Genomic DNA, 21,628 nt, shown 5'->3' with positions numbered 1-21,628 from the left:
TATATACCCTTTAAGAGCCATATCTGAGCACTCTCTATCTGACAATGCTTTGAAGACAACAATTCTGAGAATGACATAATTTTTACAAAGCTTTTAAAAATATATTGTAAAATAAACTATGGCCGGAGGCGGTGGCTCACGCCTGTAATCCCAACACTTTGGGAGGCGGAGGCGGGTGGATCACAAGGTCAGGAGATGGAGACCATCCTGGCTAATATGGTGAAACCCCGTCTCTACTAAAAATACAAAAAATTAGCCGGGCATGGCGACGTGCGCCTGTAGTCCCCGCTGCTGGGGAGGCTGAGGCAGGAGAATGGTGTGAACCCAGGAGGCGGAGCTTACAGTGAGCTGAGATCGCGCCACTGCACTCCAGCCTGGGAGAGACAGCGAGACTCCATCTCAAAAAATAGAAAAGGACTACATACTATGCTGATTTTGCTTGTATAACTAGGAGGTAACGAGACATTCCCTTAAATCATTGGTTCTTAAACTGGAATGTGCTTGTTTAAGTCCCAGAATTTGAAATTCACTAGGTCTGGAGTGGATCCTGATAATGTACATTTCTTGCAAGCTCCCAGAAGATGGCAATGCAGCTAACATGGGGACCACTACGCTTTGAAAAACACTGACTTAGAGTAACAAAAACCAGTAATTATTCATCCAAATTAAGAAAAAGAAAATGCATCTACATTTTGTTTATCTACCCTCATAAATGATAACCTAGGAGATTCTGGTAGAACTGCTGTAATTGATACAGAGTAACTAGTTCAATTTAATTAATTTTGCTAAAGTGTATACTAAAAGAGCTTTTCAAATCCTATTTTTTTAAAAAGACAACTTTTATATGTAAAAAATTGGTGATTCTTTCATATCATACCATATAATGTCATCAGTATTAGTAAAAGCTTACATTAAAATCATTAAAAACATGTAGGGGGGCTCAGTTTTCTTAACAGAAAAGTGACATGTTTAGAGTGGACAATCTGTGATAGCCTTTCCAGCTCCAGAATGTCTCAGTTTGGACACTGTCAAATCATTCATGCCTTTGTCACAAAGAAGCTGGTGTCCATCTGGCATGGTAAAAAGAACAAATATCTTGGAGGAGCGCCCCAAAAGTCTGCAGAAAGAACAACCTTTCCATTTGGTGGTTAACTAACAAGGAGATTCAAAATAGAAAATGAACAAGAGAATGTAATTTGACTGCCTGGAGAGTGTGCCCCAGCTCCGTGGTTGTGCGCGTGCTTGTTTTATCCTTGACTGTTAATTGTAACGAAAGACAAGGCTTTATTCCTTACGGAAACTCCTTTAGTGATCAGACAGGCAAGTGATGTGTGTGGTGACTGTCAGTGGATGGATCAAGAGTAGATTGCAGAGTCTGCTGCTGCTCAGAAGCAAAATTAATAAATACCTGAAAAAAAACATAAAAATGTTGTTTACTTATAATACAACCTTTTGGTCTCACTTACTAGAAAGGAGACATTATCTCAGAACACTGGCCAACTTGTCCTAAAAACCACAGATCATTAATTCATACCACTCCCTCCCAAATCACACAAATATGTAAATCCATTGAGGACACAACTCTAAGAACGTTCATATTTCTAGATAATTATAATAATAAATCACCTAGAAGTTCTCAATACTGTAAGCCTGGTTTTAGAAAGATGTTGTGATGTATTTTTATATACATTATATAAATATTTGTATATTTATATACAAATATACAGTACAGTATATTTCTGTTACTCTTAGTAAATGAAATGCTTTTTGTTTCCCCAGAAGTTAGCTATCATTTGACTACAGTGGAGCCGCCCTGACAAGTCTTGTGGGGGTGAGTAAGATGGAGAAAGGAAGGTTAACATGACATGATTTAATTAGTTGAATGCCCAACATAATCATGAACAAACTGAAACTCTACTGAATGTCTATCTTAAGTGGAAGGGTATACAATAAACAAACTTTCTGACACCAACCTTATCCTAATTTTATAAAATTTAAAAAGATGAAATGAATAAAGTGGTGAATTGAAGCAATTCAATTAATTTTAAAATTGGCTAGATTAGGTCTGATGAACAGACCAAAATGCAACCTCCTGAATCATTCAAGATACTATACCTGCTCCAAAGTGGTTTGGTTAATGGTATAATGCTTAATATTCAAGAAGGTTTTATTGCTTTCTATAACTTTGAACAAGTCAGCTAAGCATCCCCATCTTTTTGGCACATGATATTCTAACAAATTCAGGTGCTGTCCCTAAAAGCAAAAAAAAAAAAAAAAAAAAAAGTGTCACATAATTAGCATTATTAAACAAAATTGATCATACTACATTTAATTGGCAAATAAATTCAGTTATGTTTTCTCAACCTACACAAGTAATTTTTTGAGTCTCCAATGAATGCCTATTGATGACAATTTTTCATAGAGTATATTTGACAAATGACATTCAACTGAGTGGCATTGCTGTTCTGCCCCTTGATGTGCCCCAACCTTGCAACAGCATGGGGAAGCCCTGTTTAAGAAATCATAAGATGCCCAAAGATATTTGAAATGTAGTAATTTAACATGGCCTAAGAGAGATGGATGGAGGAGCCCTGAGTTTTACACTGGGACTTGGGCTTGTCTTTCACTGTTCTCATCATTAGCTGAGCAACTCTTGGGAAGACATTTAAACCTCTGATCTTTGTCTTCATGTATGCCAATGGAGATAATTATATCTGTTTTATAGGGTAGCTCAGAGTCATAATTGAGCATGAATGACAGTCTCACACAGCATGGTTCTTCCATAGTAGGTTTTCACTAAATGACAGTTGTTGAAATAAAGAACGTAACTACTTTATGGACTACAACCTGCTAGAAGTTATAATAAACCAGCATCCCGCAGTTATCCAAGAGATTTTTAGACAGTGCTTCTCAAACTTTCGTGTTCATAGGAATCGCCGGGTCACCTTGTTAAAATGCAGATTCCCATTCAATAGGTTGGGGCCTGTGATTCTGCATGTCTAACAGGTCCCAGGTAATGAAGATGCTGCTGGTTCAGTGACCATACTTGATGATAGCAAGTTCGTAGAGGATTGTGATCTCAAGCACAGGGCTCTTTCTGTGAAGCAATGCTGAAACCATCAAGACTATAAACCCTACAGCAAATATATGGAAGAGATTAGCTTTTGCAGTCTTCTATGCTGAACAAGATGAGCTATGCAGTGGACTTATGCCTACAAATAAGAGGCATGATATGTAATCACAGGCTGCTGTGGCTGATCCAGCAAGCAATTAAGCAGGCTTGTTACTCTTCAGAGTGGTCAAGCAATATCAGCTATCCATGCTATTTTTGGTAGGGAGGCAGGGTCTATACTTTGCAATGTGACTAAGGTAACAAGTAGTATCTTATAACAGCATAGAATAAAAACAGAAAAAGACAGTTACATTTATTAGCTTTTTTAGCTGAAAACAAAGAAATAATACAGGATATTAGCACTACCTTGAACTGAATTCCTGGAAAATAAAGCTTCAAGTGATCAGAAACAGTGCAATGTTGATTTGCTTCCTTATCGAGCCAAACTTTGACTGTATAACCATCACCAAACCTGAGAGTTAAATAAAATAAAAACAAGAGTATTATATTGACCTAAGACGAGTAAATTCTAAGTCCATTTTCACACAGAGGCAGAAAAAGGAAGTAACTACTCCAAATTGTTGGGAGTTTGGATTCTCAATATAAGACACAGAAATTAATAGTTAAGTCAATTACACAGCTAATTGTTTTTCATTTATATTGACAGACACTGATTTACCTTAAAAAAATTATCAGCAAGTCCCAGAATCAACACCCAGTCAGTAAAAGAGGAAAGGTGAAAATGCAAGCGGTGAAAGCAAAGTCCTGAGTTAGTGGAAGTGGGAAGCTGAGCTGGAAACTGGCCCTGGGAAGCATGATTGTTGGCCTTATTGCTTCAAGGTCTGTACTGATTAAAATTTGGCAGGGAAAAGATGAAAGAGATTGCATATGTAATTACCAGGCACTTGTTTGTTTGTTACATAAAAAAGTTACCGCAATTATACTTCAACCCAGCCTAGGTGGACAGGCCCTATGACTGCAAAGGAAATCTCCTGCCTAAGAGGCTCTGTTCCTCACACTGTAGAGTTATAGACAGTAGTTTCACTGGTGTCCCATCAACAAGACATGAGCTCATACTCATACCCTAAGGTAACCTCAAATAGCAATCTCCAGTAATGTAGGGGTTCTCCAAAAACTATATGAATTATTCTACTCCCTTATCTCATGTGGTATTGGGCACATCATAGCATCCCAATAAAAATCTGTTCAATAAAAGACAAATACATGAATATACTCTGATGACTAAAATCTCTGCCCATTTTGTTCACTGAAGCATCTTTTCTAAGTACCAAGCACAGTATAAGTACCTAGTACCCAGCACTGGTAAATATTAGTTTAATGAATGAAGAATGAACAAATGGCATGCCCAGTCTTAGTAATCGTACTCATCTCATTTACAAAGCATTGCTGGGGAGAAACGTGTTATACTTAAGTAAATTTTCCCTAAATGAGGCTGATCCCTAATAGATTTATGGTCAAATTATTTTTCAAGTCTGTCTGTTTAAGACAGGGGACCCTTGGCCGGGCACGGTGGCTCAAGCCTGTAATCCCAGCATTTTGGGAGGCGGGCGGATCACAAGGTCAGGAGATCGAGACCATCCTGGCTAACACAGTGAAACCCCGTCTCTACTAAAAAATACAAAAAACTAGCCGAGCTAGGTGGCGGGCGCCAGTAGTCCCAGCTACTCGGGAGGCTGAGGCAGGAGAATGGCGTGAACCCGGGAGGCGGAGCTTGCAGTGAGCTGAGATCTGGCCAGTGCACTCCAACTTGGGTGGCAGAGCGAGACTCCGTCTCAAAAAAAAAAAAAAAAAAAAAAGACAGGGGACCCAAAACAATGTGACCTTGTGTCAGTGACATAGATCACCCTTGTGAGCACCAGTGGAGCTCTTTGCCCTAGGGTTCTGTTTTCCTGTCCTCCTGCCTTAATTTCAGGCTGTCAGATGTCACTTCCCCATGAGGTCTGTGCATGGCCACAGTAGCCTCCCATCATTCGAGTTGACGGTTTCTAATCTTCACACGGCTGAGAGGTTGGTGAGGACATTGATAAAATATACATAAAAGCATACAGACAAGCACCTCTCTAACATTTCTATTTGGCTATCTCTCAGAATTGTTAAAGGCCAACACATTGGGTTGGTACAAGAGGAATATATTCTGTGGTCATCCCTCTTCTCAGCAGTATGTTACAAGCTGTGCTGCTGAATAACACAATCAACCCACTGTGTCTTCACCAAATCCCCCAAAGTGGGTGTATTTATCAGCATTTCATGAAAAGAAGGGATTGAGGCCCAGGTGGTTGAAGGGGCTTCCCAAGGTGAAGCATCATGTTACTGGAGCTTTGTAAATGCTCCTAGGAGAGCTCTCAGCTCTGTGTGGGCATAATGTTGTGTTCCAGGGCAGAGGGTGTGTTGCATGGAGATGTGTTTCTGGTCTCATGTTTATTAATGATTCTGATGGCATGACAAAATGTAGTGTTTGCACTACTGAGGTTGAGTCCAGCTCCTCCACATACTAGTTGTGTGACCCTGGAAAGTCTGGTAAATTTTCTAACCTCAGTTGCCTCATCTAGCAAACAGATTAATTATAGTATCTGCCTAAGAAGGTTGTGAGAGGACTGACTGAATTAATTCTTGCAAATTACTTGCAACAATGTCTGGCACTGTGTAAATAAGTAGATAAATAAGCAGTGAAATTTAGGATCTATTCAGAATATGACCAGAACAGAAGAATGTTCTTCTTGGAGTGAAGAAGCCTACTATTTAGGGAGAACTTAGATAAAAGCAGATAAAACAATTCAAACATGAATAGGAAGCACTAAATAAAAATACAATGGTATGAGGAGACAGTGGCAGAGAGATGGCTGTATGTTCTTATGCATAATAGGATTCATTTTCACCATTAGTAGAAATTACAGCCCTATGGGTGTATTTTGTTAATGAATTTTGAAAATTTCATGCTAAATTCCAATAATTATCTAATAAGTTCTCTATAAGCACATATGCATATTAATAATTAAAATTCTTTCAAATTAAAGTTTCATTTGAACTAAAAGAATTCCAACTTTACTGGAAAGAATATGAGTTACACAAAAAGAAAAATTACGCAAAAATTAAACAAAAAGTAAATTATACTATTCTCCCAAAATAGAAACACTCTAGAGAAAATATGACTGAAATAGATAGGAAATAGGTTGAAATAGGTTACTCGGGATGTCTCTAAAACAGTTAACAGTTAAAAAGACTTCTAAACATAAAAATATAAAAGCATGGCACCTTCAACAACTTAGACACTCTTTGAAGATTGTTAAATTCATTATGATGTAAATACTTAACATTAGCTTGACTTTTTCATTTCTGCCTATAACATACACAGTTATGTCAATAATCGAAATTCCCTGCAGGATTTATTTGATTTACATACTTCCACAGAATGAAAGGTTGCAAAATAGCCAAGGAGTCATTTATTTCTATGTTCACTCATTGATCTAACATTTCTAGATAATACATTATGTCCACATTATTTGTATAATCAGTGATTAAATAGCGATAAATAAATAGCATTATCTGTAGGTAAAGATGCTTACAAGAAACATTCTACAATTTTTTGAGGTACAACATTTTGGAACCACAGACATTAAATGTAATGTATTAATTAATGCTAAAACAGAAGCAGGAGTAATACATGACTGGAAGAAAAAACATACACACACATGTTTTGGAAGTCAGACACTGCAAGAGCAGAACAAAAGAGGTGGCAATGCACCTGCAGAGACATTTCTGAAAAATCACTTATCAAGTCGTACCAAGTGCCTATGAAGCTTTGCATTCCTGGGCTTAAGGTTCCTCTTATAAACCTCCTTTCCCCCAAATTAAAAGTCATGATCTATAACAAATACATTGATTTCAGCCTCATCTATTAAAAATCTCTACAAATAATACTTAATGAAGAGACATGGCTATTATATAACATTAAGTGCAAAATAGAAAATCATAGACTCAGTGTTACGTTAATGATATAAATATGTTTGCATATATTTACAGTCAGACCGAAATAAATTCTGGAACGGTATTTGGACAAGAAACCATCGTATGACTGTTAGGTTTTTTTCCTTATGCTATTCTGAATTCTAAAATAATGAGCACATATAACTTTATCATTTGAAGGAAAAAATATACATGGCTTCTAAGAGAATTAAAGGAACATACTAATGTCTCATACTCTACAACTGTATTTCAGTTTCTGATTTTAAAAATCATTTATTTAGGAACTTTTTGTCACATTGCCTCTAAAAATTAAATGCATAAAATTCTTATTGGTATAGAAGCTAATCTTAGACTTTAGAAAATAACAGGATTCGTGAAACATGTAATATTTGTATTGTGTGTTTATAGATATATGCCCACTGATTTCCATCATCTGCCCCACGAGGAGTCTATTCACACTCACATCCACAACCCCATACATGTGCCCTTCCCTACACATATCTGAGTAGAAATATCTTTAAAGACAACTTCTCCCTAATCCACCACAGGGCGAGAGCAGAGAGCAGAGGGGGACCAGGACTCCTGTAGTCTCACGTTAAACTCTCATCCAGCACAAGTGTTACAGCACTGACTGTGGAATATGGGGCCCCCGCTGCCTCAGACTACATTGGTCCCTAATTCTCATCTTCCTGCCTCACCACACCACACCCCACTCCTCATGGGTTGGTGCCTCAACAAAGTACCAAATTCCAGTGATCTGCCCTCAGCTACTGAATTGTAGTAGGTTGCCTTTGGATGAGGAGAGGAGGAGAGGGTGGCACTGAGGAAGAGTGGCTGAGCAAACAGCAGGATGCAAACATTTATGTGAGCACTTGATGTGTAGCTGGCATCTCTGTATTATTAATAGAAACTTCCTCATTGTAATCTCAGTCCTCATGATTACCCACTGGAAAGAAAAGGAAACCAAGAGAGAAGACTGAGCACATGAGCTCTGTCCTGCATCCTCTGTGAACGAGGCACCAAACACATTATCCCAATTAATCCCCACAAAATACTGATGTTGCTCTCTCTGCCTCTGATTTACAGAAGGTGGTTCTCAGAGAAGCTACATAACTTGTTCTGGTCACGCAACTCCAAGGGAATGGAGGGAGTTACAGTTCCAATGCTGAACACTTAACCTCAAAACTCCAGCCTGAAGCAGGATCTCATCTAATCGTTAATGCTCTTACATCCTTTATATTAATACTTTCACATCAATAATTTCATTTCACTCTTATCACACCTGTACACAGACTAGAACAGATAACAGTTCCTCTCTATAAAATGCAAAAATTTGAGACCCAAAGAGATCAGGGGATTTTTTCTTTGTCACTCAGCTTATTAACTGGCAGAGCTGAGACCATGGGGCTTACCTCACAGCCATGTCCCTTCATTGCAAGCACCTTTATTATTTCAACTTCAGATAAGTTTGATTTGGATCATTTTTCAAACATTGCATATGCAAATCAGAATGGCTGTGAGGATTATAGACCCAAGGTATTAACATAAAGAGAGCCTTTGACAAATAACAATAACAACAAAACAGTGTTTGGCAGCTGGCAACCACATTCCTCTTGGAGAAGAAACCCTCTTTGAAAAGAGCTTCAATATGCTTCTGAGTTTAAAGACAGTATAGGGAGATGACACAGCTTCACAATAAAAAAAGAAGCTTGATTCATGCTAATACGCATCACTCCATAAACATTGCTCTCTGTGGCTGGACGTGTCACTTTCTTAAATGACTCCACCAGTCATAGATCCAGATTAAAGTGGTTGGGTCAATGTCACCTCTAGGAAAGGCCAACAGAACTGTTTCAGAACTCTGGAGGCCATGTTAACGTCATGTCTGAAAGACTCTGACTCAGTATCAAACTCTTCAGCTTTTCCACAAGGCTCTCCATGATGTAACTAATGCATCTAAGAGTGTCCTTCATGCTACCCACAACCAGATCTCCTTTCCTCCATCCATTCAGTACTAATTCAGCGCTCACTTGTGCAAGGCCCTATTCTGGCTGTGAAAGCCCTTCCCGCGTACATGCAGGTGTATGGTACATTCAATGCCATCAGTTGTTACAGTAGAGCTCCAAGAACACAGGACACATAAACCCTTCTGCTACTGACTCTAACACCCCTGCAGATGCCCAGTTCATATTTAATGGAGTAATGAGTGAATTAAATTCCTTGTTAGGCTTTGGTGCAATGAAAACAATATTTCTTCCTTAACTGAACAGCAAAATGTTTATCTATTTTTTTTTCCTTTCTTCTTTAGAGTAATCAAAAGGGATCATTTTAAAGTAAGGAACAATAGCCAAGTCAGCAGGACAAAAAAATTACATAGCCTCATCTCCAGCATTATATCATTGTCACAAACTAAACAAACATGATAGAGCATTTTGTTTCCAAGGTGGTGAGGTGACAGCTATATGACTCAGTCCCTTATGTGGCCTCTTGCATTTTTAATGATCTCTGAACATTTCCCTTCATTTCAGAAATACCCTAGAGTCTAGATAAACAAAAGATGCCATTTACAGCTGACAATATTGCAAGAGTGATTTGCTCTATTCCTCAAACTTGACAAGGAAGCATTTCTTTCCCCCACACTTTTAAAGAAAATATTGGGAAATAAATGATCATCCATGAAGTTGAAATTCTTACACATGATTTCCACTATGAGTAGCAGCAGACAAGTTTTGCTTGGAGCATAGAGGAGTGCCTAAAATTCCATTATTGTTGAAATAAATTATATATGTGATTTTCTGTCCTCAGCCACCAAGCTGTTCTCACACCAGTCACCTTGAGAGGTCAAGAGAGCTAAAGTAGTCATTTTCTTCCTGATTTTCTTTTCTTTCTCTCTGTTTTTTTTTTGTTGTTGTTGTTGCTGTTGTTGTTTGTTTGGGTTTTGTTTTTTTGTTGTTTGTTTTTCTGTTTTTGTTTATTGCTTTATAAACATAATAAAGAAAACATCCCATAGAAGAAGCCATGCTACTTTCTGGTTTGATGAGTGCTGCCCATAGAGAAGCCTGCAGTACTTCATGGGTGAGACCTGAGGAGGAAAACGCCAGTATTTAAACAGGGAGCCTTCAAAGCCAGCACCCCACTCAGCCACCATCTGTGCAAAGATGGCAGCTTTGTAAGTGTTTCCATAAGGGAGGGGGTGCTCTGCTGCAGGCACACAAGCAAACCCTCTCTATTCTGTTTTGCTGCCGTTTTAAGTTTTTGTGGGGACATGGTTCCCCTGGGAGAGTGGATTAAACTTCTTCTGAGTTCATTTTCAAAGGCTTTGCAAATAACCTGTATGGTCTCCAGTCAGATCTCATGTAATATAGCTCTTAAATAAATAATGTAATAATAAGAAAAAAATGCATAATTGCCTTAACAGAGAATAACTGCTTTAGGGTGCAACCTCTCTCCCATTGTTAAGAAAAGGCTGTGATAAGCCATGTGCTGGGTAAGATACTCTGGGCTGAAATGTGCCTGGGACTTTCAACTGGATGCCTGGGTAAGGACAGCACCCTGGCAGCCAGGGGCACAAGAGGGGAAACAGCTGAGGATGCAGGGAGGGGCCAGGTGGATGGACAGTCCAAGGATTCCCAATTACTTCTCTCTTCAGGCCCACCATTCAAAAATGTTGGAAAATTACTAAATTCATGGAATTATTGATACATTTGGGTGTATGGCTGGGGGGAGGTGGTGATACGTGGCTGGCTCCCCAGGCACTGGAGTACATGCCCAGGCAGGACTGCGCAGGTTCAAAGACAGGGCAGGGCACACAGGCCTCTGACTCACCAGGAGTTCATAGAACCCTTGAGACAAGGGTCCTGGACCCCCCGGCATGAAATGAGGCACATTTTCCTAAATCTCCCATGGGCAGGAAAGACCCAAGTGACAGCTGAGTTATGAAAGTTAATGAAGACTGTGAATCTTTTCCATGTTACTCTGGATCCTTTCACACACTAAGTACAAATTAGAGGAGCTATAACAAAGAAAGGACTAACTGGGATCAGCTTCTCCACATAATGGTTGGGGGATGCCTATATGGGAGGCAGTTGGTTCCTTGCTTTGTGAACAATTGTGCTGGAGTGATTGATAAAGTCTTCTCAAAAGGCTGGTGCTTGCCCTTTAATTATTCAAATATGCCTCTGTACACAATAAAATTAATACTATAAATGTTTACAATAATGAGAAGAAAGCAGGGGTCGTAAAAAGTCAATATAGATGTTAAAATTGAACTCAAAAACAATAGACCTAGACTCCATATTTTACAGGCACAATCACTTCAGGTGTAGGTACAATACCGGCATAAAGCAGACATAAATAGATGTCTTTGAAAGAATTTAACCAAGACTTCTATCAGGACAGTATGAGGAGTTCTGCAGACTCATTTCCCAGTAAGACTGCTGAAAATTATTTTTTAAAAAGTAATAAAGTCTCCAAAATGGTACTTTTCTGTATACAGCAAGATAAAAAATACAGTTATTCAAGAAAGTCTACTAAAACTGAGTAAGAACAGTAATAGTCTGTGGCATTTAAAACAAAATCTACTCTTCTCCTATCTCCCAGCTCAGGGAAATGGAAACTTCACTCCAGGCTGCTGCATCCAAGAACACAGGGCTCCCTCCCACCTTAGCTCTCCATGAGTGAGCTGTCTCCCCCTCTCATCCTGGCCCCAGCTACATGTTCATAAGGTTAAGCTGCCAGTGTGTACAGATGAGGTGATGGTGCCCTTCTTTTACCCAGCTCTACCTCATTAGACAGAGGCTCATTGCACAGAGGCTTTAAGAACAGCATTGCTGAGAATATTGGGGTCCCCCTTGTTCTTGCCTCATATCATGGTGTAGGGTTTCCACAATGGGAGAAGCAAGCTGAGAGAATCTGAGGTTACTGTCCTCCCTCTCCAATGAGTGTTCAGCTCCCAAAGTGGGAGCGTCATTCAGAAAGAAACATGACATCGCTTCCATTTCTAGCTCAAGATGTGGCTCATGTATGTTTCCTTGCCTCTAAGGAAGCAAGCCATAAACAGATAACTGCTAATCTGTCCCCAAAGGAACTGTTTTGTTGTTGTTTAGTTTTTCTTCGTGTTTTTTTGTTTGTTTGTTTTTGTGTTTTTTTTTTTTGTAACAAAATGTGGAGAAGTTCAACCATAAGGGTGTTCTTAATAATTGGAAGCTGTGGTTAAAGGCAATTGGGAGACTGATAGATTCATTGGAGGTACAGGCTAAACTATAGGCTGTCTAATTTACCAGAGAGAACAAGGGAGACCACCGGAAGGAGCCCTCCCAGTGGCAAATTTGTGATTAAAACAAATCTCAAACACTGGTCTCAGGAAGGAGCCCGTTAACAGAGCCTAAATTTGACTAGATTTGTATGTAGAACAATTTATGCCCATGATATTGTTGAAAACAATATAGCAATCAGTGAATCTTCCCAGCTGGGTGTGGGTAAAACAACCAGGCAGAAGCAATCCCAAGTTACTTTATAAAATACTTTGAGATGAATGGAAATGAAGGGACAACATTCCAAAACTCATGAGATGTAGCTAAAGCAGCGCTTGGAGAAACATTTATAGTAATAATACTTACATTAAAATGTAAGAAAAATTACAAAATAACACTCAACTGTATATCTTAGGAGACTGGAAAAAGAAAAGCAAACTAAATCTAAAGCAAGAAGACAGGAAATAATAAAGTTAGAGTGGATATTGGTAAAATCAAGAATATAAAAGCAATAGAGAAAAACGAAACTAAAGTTTGGAATGCCATATGGAATATGACTATGAAAAAATCCACAAATTTAACAAATATTTAGCATAATTGACCTTTCTTGGTCTCTTTTTTTTCTTAAAAAGAGAGATGATTCAAATTACTAGTATCAGAAATGAAAGAGAAAGCATTATTTCTGACCTTATAAAAACAAGCCATCCTTGATGGTTTCACTGGTAAACCAAATGTTTTAAGAAATAACACCAATTTTTCACAAACGTGTTTAAAAAATGGAAGTGGAGGAACACTTTCCACCTCATTCTTTGAGGCCAGTATTACTACAATACCAAAACCAAAGACACCACACACACACAATCTCAAAAGAAAGGAACATTACAGACCAATATCTCTTAAGAATATGAACACAAAAATCCTCAACACAATACTAGAAAATTAAATCCAATAACACTGAAAAAAATTAGACATCATGATCAAGTGAGATTTTTTCTGGAAATGCAAGGTTTGTTTATCATTCAAAAGTCATTAATTTTTTTGTTTACCCAGAAGTCATTTAGGAGCAAGTTGTTTAATTTCCATGTAATTGTGTGGTTTTGAGAAATCTTGGTACTGATTTTTCTTTTATTTACATCTATCTGTCATCTATCTATCTATCTATGAAAGAGAAGTGTCTCACTCACTCTGTCTCCCAGGCTGTAGTGCAGCGGTGCAATCTTGGCTCACTGCAATCTCTATATCCTGGGTTAAGGCGATTCTCCTGCCTCAGCCTCCCAAGTAGCTGGGATTATAGGTGTGTGCCACCACACTAATTTTTTTTTTTTTTTTAGTAGAGACAGAGTTTCACCATGTTGGCCAGGCTGGTCTCAAATTCCTTGCCTCAAGAGATCCACCCACCTCGGCCTCCGAAAGTGCTGGGGTTACAGGCGTGAGTTACCGCACCCCACCTGATTTTTATTTTTTATATTCCACTGTGGTTCAAGATTTCAATTTTTTTAACTTATTGAGGCTGGCTTTGTGTCTGAGCATGTGGTCGATTTTAGAGTATGTTCCATGAGCAGATGAGAAGAATGTACATTCTGTGGTTGATGGGTAAAGTAGTCTGTGGATGCTTATTAGGTCCAATTTGTCAAGTGTCGAAGTTAAATCTAGAATTTCTTTGTTAGTTTTCTGCCGCAATTATCTGTCTAATGCTGTCAGTGGGGTGTTGAAATCCCCCAATATTATCATGTGGCTGTCTTAAGTCTTTTCATAGTTCTAGAAGTACTTGTTTTATGAATGTGACTGCCTTTGGTCATTCCATATTGGTTTATTTATATTTTTATTATTGAGTGAGATATAAATCTACAGCCATCTCTCTTCTGGATGCCAATTTCTTATCAGGTAAATTTTTCCCATTCTGTTGTCTTTTCACACTTTTGATAGTGTCATTTAAAGCATAAACATTTTTTATTTTGATGGAATTAATTTACTTTTTGTCTTTTGTTGTTTGTTGCGTTTTTGGTGTCATATCTGAGAATCCACTGACAATTTCAAGGTCATGAAGATTTACCCCTATGTTTTTTTCTAAGAGTTTTACAGTTTTAGCATTTACACTTAAGTTATTCATTCACCTTCAGTAATTTTTTTGTATTAACTATGTGAGAGGTAGGGGCCCAACTTGATTCTTTTGCATGTGACTGTCTAGTTCTCCCAGCACCACTTGTTGAAAAGACTATTCAAAAATCCTATTCACCCTATTGACTCCTCAGCCAAAGCACATACACCAAAATGTCTGAATAATCTTTTCAACATCAGATGTTCTTAGCACCCTTGCAAAAATCAGTTGACCATAAAGTCCAGTGTTTACTCCTGGACTCTGAAATCTATTTTAATGATCTACAGGTATATCCTATTGTGAGTACCACATGCAAATAAATGAAGTTGGGACCCTACCTCACACACAGTTAATACAAAAAATATTACTAAAGATGAATCAAAGACTTAAATGCAAGCGCTAAAACTATAAAACATTTAGAAAAAACACCTAGGGGTAAATCTTCATGACCTTGGATTTGGCAATGAATCCTCGGATATGACATGAAAATCACGAACAACAAAAGAAAAAAAAAGACTAATTAAGTATCAACAAAATTAAACACGTTTGTGCTTTCAAGGGCAATATCTGAAGTATGAAAAGACAGCCCACAAAATGGGAAAAATTCACCTGATAAGAAATTGGCATCCAGAAGATAGAGATATAGATATATATCTCAACTCAATAATAAAGACAAATAAACCCAATTCAAAAGGCCAAAGGGCACTATTCTATAACTCATATGGAACCAAAAAAAAAAAAAAAGAAAAGAAAAAGCTCCAATAGTTAAAGCAATCTTAATAAAAAGAACAAAGCTGGAGCCATTACATTATCTGAATTCAAACTATGCTATAAGGCTACAATAACCAAAACATCATGGTACTGGTACAAAAACAGACACATAGACCAATGGAAAATAATAGAGAATCCAGAAATAAAATTATACACCTACAACTATCTAATCTTCAGCAAAGTTGACAAAAATAAACAATGGGGAAAGAACTACCTATTTAATAAATAGTGCTGGGATAAGTGGCTAGCCATATGCAAAAGAATGAAACTGGACCCACATCTTTCACCATGTATAAAAATTAGAGTGGATTGAAGGTTTAAATATAAGACTACAAACTAAAAGAAATAAAAAAAAACAGCAGAAAATCTAGTATCATTCTGAACATCAGCCTTGACAAAGAATTTATGACTAAGTCCTCAAAAGCAATTCCAACAAAACTAAAAACTGACAAGTAAGACCTAATTAAACTGAAGGGCTTTTGCAAAGCAAAAGAAACTATCAACAGAGTAAAAAATAAAAAGACAACCCACAGAATTGGAGAAAATATTTCCAAACTATGCACTCAACAAAGGTCTAATATACAGAATCTATAAGGAACTTAACAAGCGAAAAAAAAATAACCCTGTTAAAAAATGGGCAAAAGATATGAACAGACACTTCTCAAAAGAAGATCTACAAGCAGCCAACAAACATATGAAAAAAATACTCATCATTGCTAATCATCAGAGGAGTGCAAATCAAACCCACAGGGAAATACTATTTCATACCAGTCAGGATGGCTATTATTAAAAAAATTAAATAACATGCTGGCAAGGCTGTAGAGAAATGGGAATGCCTATCCACTGTTGGTGGGAATGTAAATTAGTTCAGCCACTGTGGAAAGCAGTTTGGTGACTTCCCAAAAACTTAAAACAGAGCTACCATTCAACCCAGTAATCCCATTATTGGGTATATACCCAAAGGAATATAAATCATTTCACCTTAAAGACACATGCATGTATATATTTGTTGCAGCACCTATTCACGATAGCAAAGACATGGAATCAACCTAAATGACCATCAACTAAGTAATGAAAATGTGGTACATATATACCACGGAATACTGTGCAGTCAAAAAAAGAACAAGATCATGTCTTCTGCAGCAACATGGATGGAGCTGGGGCCCATTAACCTAACTGAACTACTGCAGAAACAGAAAAACAGATACCACATGTTCACACTTACACGTGGGAGCTAAACAACGAGTATGCATGAACACAAAGAAAGGAACAATAGAGACTGGATAGCATTAGGAGATACACCTAATGTAAATGATGAGTTAATGGGTGCAGCACACCAACATGGCACATGTATACATATGTAACAAACCTGCATGTTGTGCACATGTACTCTAGAACTTAAAGTATAATTAAAAAAAAAAAAAGAAAAGAAAATCAAGGGGAAATAAATGCTGGACACACGCAAAAAAAAAAAAAAAAAGAAAGAAAGAAAAGAAAAGAAACTGGAGCCTACTTGAGGGTGGAGGATGAGAGGAGAATGAGGATTGAGAAACTAACTACATATAGGATGCTATGTGTATTACCTGGGTAATGAAATAACCTGTACATGAAACACCCATGACATGAAATTTACCTATATAAGAAATCCACACATGTACCCCTAAAACCAAAAGTTTTTTTAAAAAGTAATAAAAGGCATTTATCCTTGAAATATTGACAGGATATTATATAAAATATTTAGAGTAGTAATCTAAAAACAAAAAAGATCTTCAAAACACATAAAAATTTTAAATCTAGGAAACTCTCCTAAAAGGAAAAGTAGAACAAAAATGACCAAGAAATAGATAATAATAATTTTTAAAATTGGTAAAAATGTTTGGAGATTACAGTAGATTATAAATATGGCCCCAATTCTTCTCATTCCTACATCTGTGTCCTTTTCCATGTAGCTATATGTCATGTTCTTCCACTATGGGTGGGACTACCTTCCCACCCTTTTACTTTGGGCTAGCCATGTGACTTGATTTTGCTAAAAGGACATTAGTAGCTGTGATGCGACCAGAGGCTTGATTCATGCTTGTGCAGTTTGGCCTGTCCATTCTGGTGCCTCAACATTCCAGACACTAATACCAGGATGACAAGGGACAGGTGAACAAATCCAGCCCAGGCCAGCCCATCTCCATAAAACCTGCAGGTTCTTGAGGGCAAATGAAGATTTTTTAAGCCACTGAGTTTTTACAGACTTTGCAGCACTTTTTTTTTTTTTTTTACCAAAATGTAACTGATGCTTTAGGAATTTTTTTTGTTCTTTTATCAAAATGGAATGAAAAAATAAAATTTGTAAGATAACTATGAAACAAAGAAATGTTCTGGGCTGGTGCATTTAAAAATACACACACACACCACACACACACACACACACACACACACACACACATTTTAGGTTGATAGTTTGAACTCAGAGTAAGTAAACCTTCTCCCAAATCCCAATCCTGATACATTTTAAACCTGGAATAAAGAAATCCATTTCCTTGGTTAGGCTGTGTTTTCTTGTGCCTTGGCTGTATTTACAATAGGAAATCACAATCCCATAGTGTACAGTTGGATTCTGGAACGGCATATTTTTGCTGTCTGCAATGCACATTAATTCTTGGCAAGCCGGTGTACACCAGCGCTAAGTCTGGCTGTCCAGCAGAGAAGGTGACAGCACAATATTGCCAAGGCCATGGCAGCAATTAGGCCTGAATCATACACCTGATAGTTTCTGCTAGTGGAGATGCCAAAGGCAGACAGAGTCCAGTTTCGAAAAGCAGCAAACTAATAATGAATAATGCAGACTGTTTTGAGAGAAAGCAGGCTTCACCCTGCCTAAAGATAAATGGGATCAGAGTAAAAGTCTCCATCAAAGAGGCTGGTCATTGTTCTTTGTAGTGGTTGTTGTTCATTAAACTAGGCAGAAGCTGAATGCTTGAGTGGCCTCATCTGATTTGTCTTTTCGAGTCTAGTTGCAGCATTCCGAAAGGAATTCCCATTAAGCAAAAAGCTGCCATGTATTAGAAGTTTTACATTCATTATTAATACATTCATTCATTTGTTCAACAAATACGTTGAGCACATTTATGTACCTGGCACTATTTCAAATGGTAAGGATACAGAAGTCAACAGAAGCAAAGGTTTTACCCTCAGAAAGTTTACATTCTACTGGGCAGAGGTAGACAGTAACCTCTAAGTAAATCAATTAATGCTATATTTAATATGTCACAGGGAATATTAGTCTGTTCAGATTCATGTACAGTGACAGAAAGCCCAAAATAGTAAGGATGTTAGTGTTTAAAGTCTGAAGTCAGGCAGCCAGAGCAGAAAAAGCATTCCTTTGGCTCATTCTGTATTATTGCTCTGCTTCACAGGTCTCCATTGCTAAGATTTCCTCGTGGCTCAAGATGGCTACTTCATCTGTAGCCATCAACTCTGCATAAATTAAAAGGAAGGAAGAAAGGAAGAATCAGGGATGTCCCTCCTTGCAAATTCATATCCCTGACATTGTGGACATCTCTTCTTACTATAACTCTTTGGCCACATGTAGCTGTAGGGAAAGCTGGAAAACAGTCTTATTCCTGTGTAGGCACATTGTCAGCTAACATCCAGGTATTCTTCTGCTTCTATGAATAATTACAATCGATACTGGAGACCTCTCTGAAGAGGGGACAGTTGAGCAGAGAACTGAAGGAACTAGTCTTGTGTTTTTCTTTGGAAAGAACTTTACAGCGGGGGAAAGAGAAAGCATAACATGCTCAGGTGGTGCTATGGCTTGAGCGTGTCCCCCAGAAGTTCATGTATTGGAACCTCAATTCCTCAGTGTGGTAGTATTGGGACATAGGACTAAGTGGGAGGTGTTTGGGTCATGGAGACTCTTCCCCCGTGAAGGGATTAATGCTGTTCTTTAGAGACTGGGTTAGTTCTCAGGGAAGTGGGTTAGTTCTCATTAAAGTAGGTTGTTACATAGCAAACTTGACCCCTTGTGGTTGTCTCTTTTAGCTTGCACTTATACTTCTGTGCTTCTGCCAGGCTTTCTAGCAGCACTAGGCCCTCACCAGAAGCTGACCAGAGGCAGCCACCAAATCTAGGACTTCCTAGCCTCCAGAATTCTTAACTAAATGAACCTCTGTCCTTTATAAACTACCCAGTCTCTGGTATTCTGTTATAGTAACAGCAAATGGATTAACACAGGTAAGAAAATGATTGGTATATTCCTCCATTTATTTTCAAAATACTATACAATACGTATTATTATCTCCATTGAAGAAAAAGACTACCTCCAGAGATGTTAACTTTTTCCAAGTTATACATGTAGTAAGTGAGTAAAAGTCTTACTCTAAATATCTTTTATTTCATCAAACCAGATTTTCAAAGAGGAGTCTGTGCATCTTTTTAAAAGAAGATAGTCTGTTTTCTCAGTAAATACACAGGAAGTAAATTCAACAAAGAGTAAAGCATGTAGGTTTCATCACACAGGTGTCCATGACATGTACTTGAAGCAAAGCTTTGTTCTTTAGTCAGTTATACATAGAGTTGGTTGAGATGATTGAAGTGGTATGGAAAGAATAAGAAACTTAGGGTCAAGAAATTGAGTTTTTTGAAAACTGCTTTTCTCAATACCAACTCTATTTTGGGTCCAACTGCTTAAATTCTTTAGGTCTCGGTTTTTTTTATTGTGTAGTGGGTACAATAATAGCCATTATGTAATAAAGGTTAAATAAGACCATGCACAGAAAGCATTTGGCAAATTGCTTATGTTCAGTAATAATTAAAATAAATGCAGCAGCATAAATCTGAGCTCACCTCACTTTACTTCAGAGTTTATGAATATTGCTTCAAAGCTGTGATGAGTTCAGCTACTTATTCCTCTGTCTCAACCATATGCAATAATCATCCCCAACTTTAAGTTTTCTCTCCTGCTTCTTGCCTTAGCAAAAAGGACATGAATAGCAACAGCCCTTCTTCATAGGAATTCTCCAAACAGCTCATCAGTGCTTCCCTAGGAACATACTCAACACCCAGAATCCTCCTCACCCTCACAGCCCACCCAACTTCTGTTTCTCTAATGACATCGCTACATTTCCATGTCCCAAACTCGAAGGCACCTCCCTTTCTCAAGCTCAGATCAGCCGGCTGTAAAGTTCTACTATCATGTTCTCCAGTGTCTCCTGTACCCATGCTGCCTTCTCCATGTGCTTGGTCACAGTTTACTTCAGTTTGTCTTATTTAACTTCCTGCTAGAGAACAAAAATTTCTGTTTAATAGGCCAGTTATTTTCCTGTTTCTTTTTGCTTCCCTTTGTTCCTCCATTATTTTGCTTTTTTTTTTTTTTTAATCTTAGAATTAGTATTTCCCATGATCTGCTCCCAAAGATTCTCCTCAAGTGCATGCCCCACGATTTCACCGGTATTCCACTTGCAGTCAAGCTGTTTCAAACATGGTTTGCATTGTTCTTCGCTGTGCCACTACCTCTAATGCATTCATAGTTGATTAGGTGGCTAAGCATACATGTGGCTTCAATTCCTCCTCACCCATAAAACCACCTGTGCCAATGCTTCCCCTAAAACAATGGGTGTGCATTCTTCCTCCTCCTAACTCCTACTTCATGGGCTTTGAAACCTTCTTGTGATGCTAATGGTCTTTCTTATGTAATTTTTTTTTTTTTTATTTGTGTGTCTAGCCCAGTTCTTACAGGGATAATGCCTTATTACCCACTCAATCCCAAGACCCTGGCACTATGTAAACATTCAGTAATGTTTGCAGGTTTAAACTGAGGTGCACAATACAGCATTTTGTTCACCAGTCTCTTAGAACAATTATCACATCGTGTTGCATTCATTGTTATGTTTCTGCCTCTGACACTATGCGGAATTTATTGAGATTAGGAATCACATTTTCATCATCTCTAATAAAGTGCTTACTCAATAAATGTGTGTGAATGAACAAGATTCATGATGCGAGTCTGAGTCCCCAACAACTTCAGCCATCTAAAAATATCTCCAACACTTCTATTCTCCATCTTCATTGTGAGTGAAAAGCATTCTGGTTCTTCTTGCAGAAAATGTTAGAAAATGAATGCTGAATGTTTACTTTTGGTAAAGTGACAGCTCTGGGTGATACTGTTCATGACCTGAATTTCCAAGACCAGAGGCAGCTAACCAAAATGCCCAGCATGAGAATGGCATGAGAATCAGAAACTCTTCCCAGCTAATTTTGCCAGAGCAATACTGTGTCCATACAACATGATGCTGTGACAACAAATGAGATGACAAATTACACATAGCGGGTGAGGTGAAACATGCTGAGGATATGGAGGTGAACTATCTCTCTTAATAAAAACACTTCTAGTAAACGGAATTAGTTCAGTGGTTAGTA

The 21,628-nt window shown here is 38.0% G+C and overlaps 1 protein-coding gene across 1 annotated transcript in view; it reads right to left on the bottom strand.

Moving 5' to 3' along the window:
* Positions 1-314: 314 nt before the first annotated feature.
* The window catches only part of ABCA13 (ATP binding cassette subfamily A member 13), a 503,527-nt gene continuing 482,213 nt past the window's right edge, over positions 315-21,628 (bottom strand). The window contains exons 61-63 of the mRNA XM_033192140.1: positions 3,479-3,584; positions 2,116-2,253; positions 315-1,408 (exon numbers count right to left, since the gene is read on the bottom strand). Coding sequence (XP_033048031.1) covers positions 1,313-1,408; positions 2,116-2,253; positions 3,479-3,584 — 340 coding nt within the window. The 3' untranslated portion in view covers positions 315-1,312. The remainder of the gene's footprint in view (positions 1,409-2,115; positions 2,254-3,478; positions 3,585-21,628) is intronic.

This window comes from Trachypithecus francoisi, unplaced genomic scaffold (genome assembly GCF_009764315.1).
Source record: "Trachypithecus francoisi isolate TF-2019V2 unplaced genomic scaffold, Tfra_2.0 Lachesis_group4, whole genome shotgun sequence".
Classification (NCBI taxonomy): domain Eukaryota; kingdom Metazoa; phylum Chordata; class Mammalia; order Primates; family Cercopithecidae; genus Trachypithecus; species Trachypithecus francoisi.
This window is presented reverse-complemented; position numbering and strand designations above follow the sequence as displayed.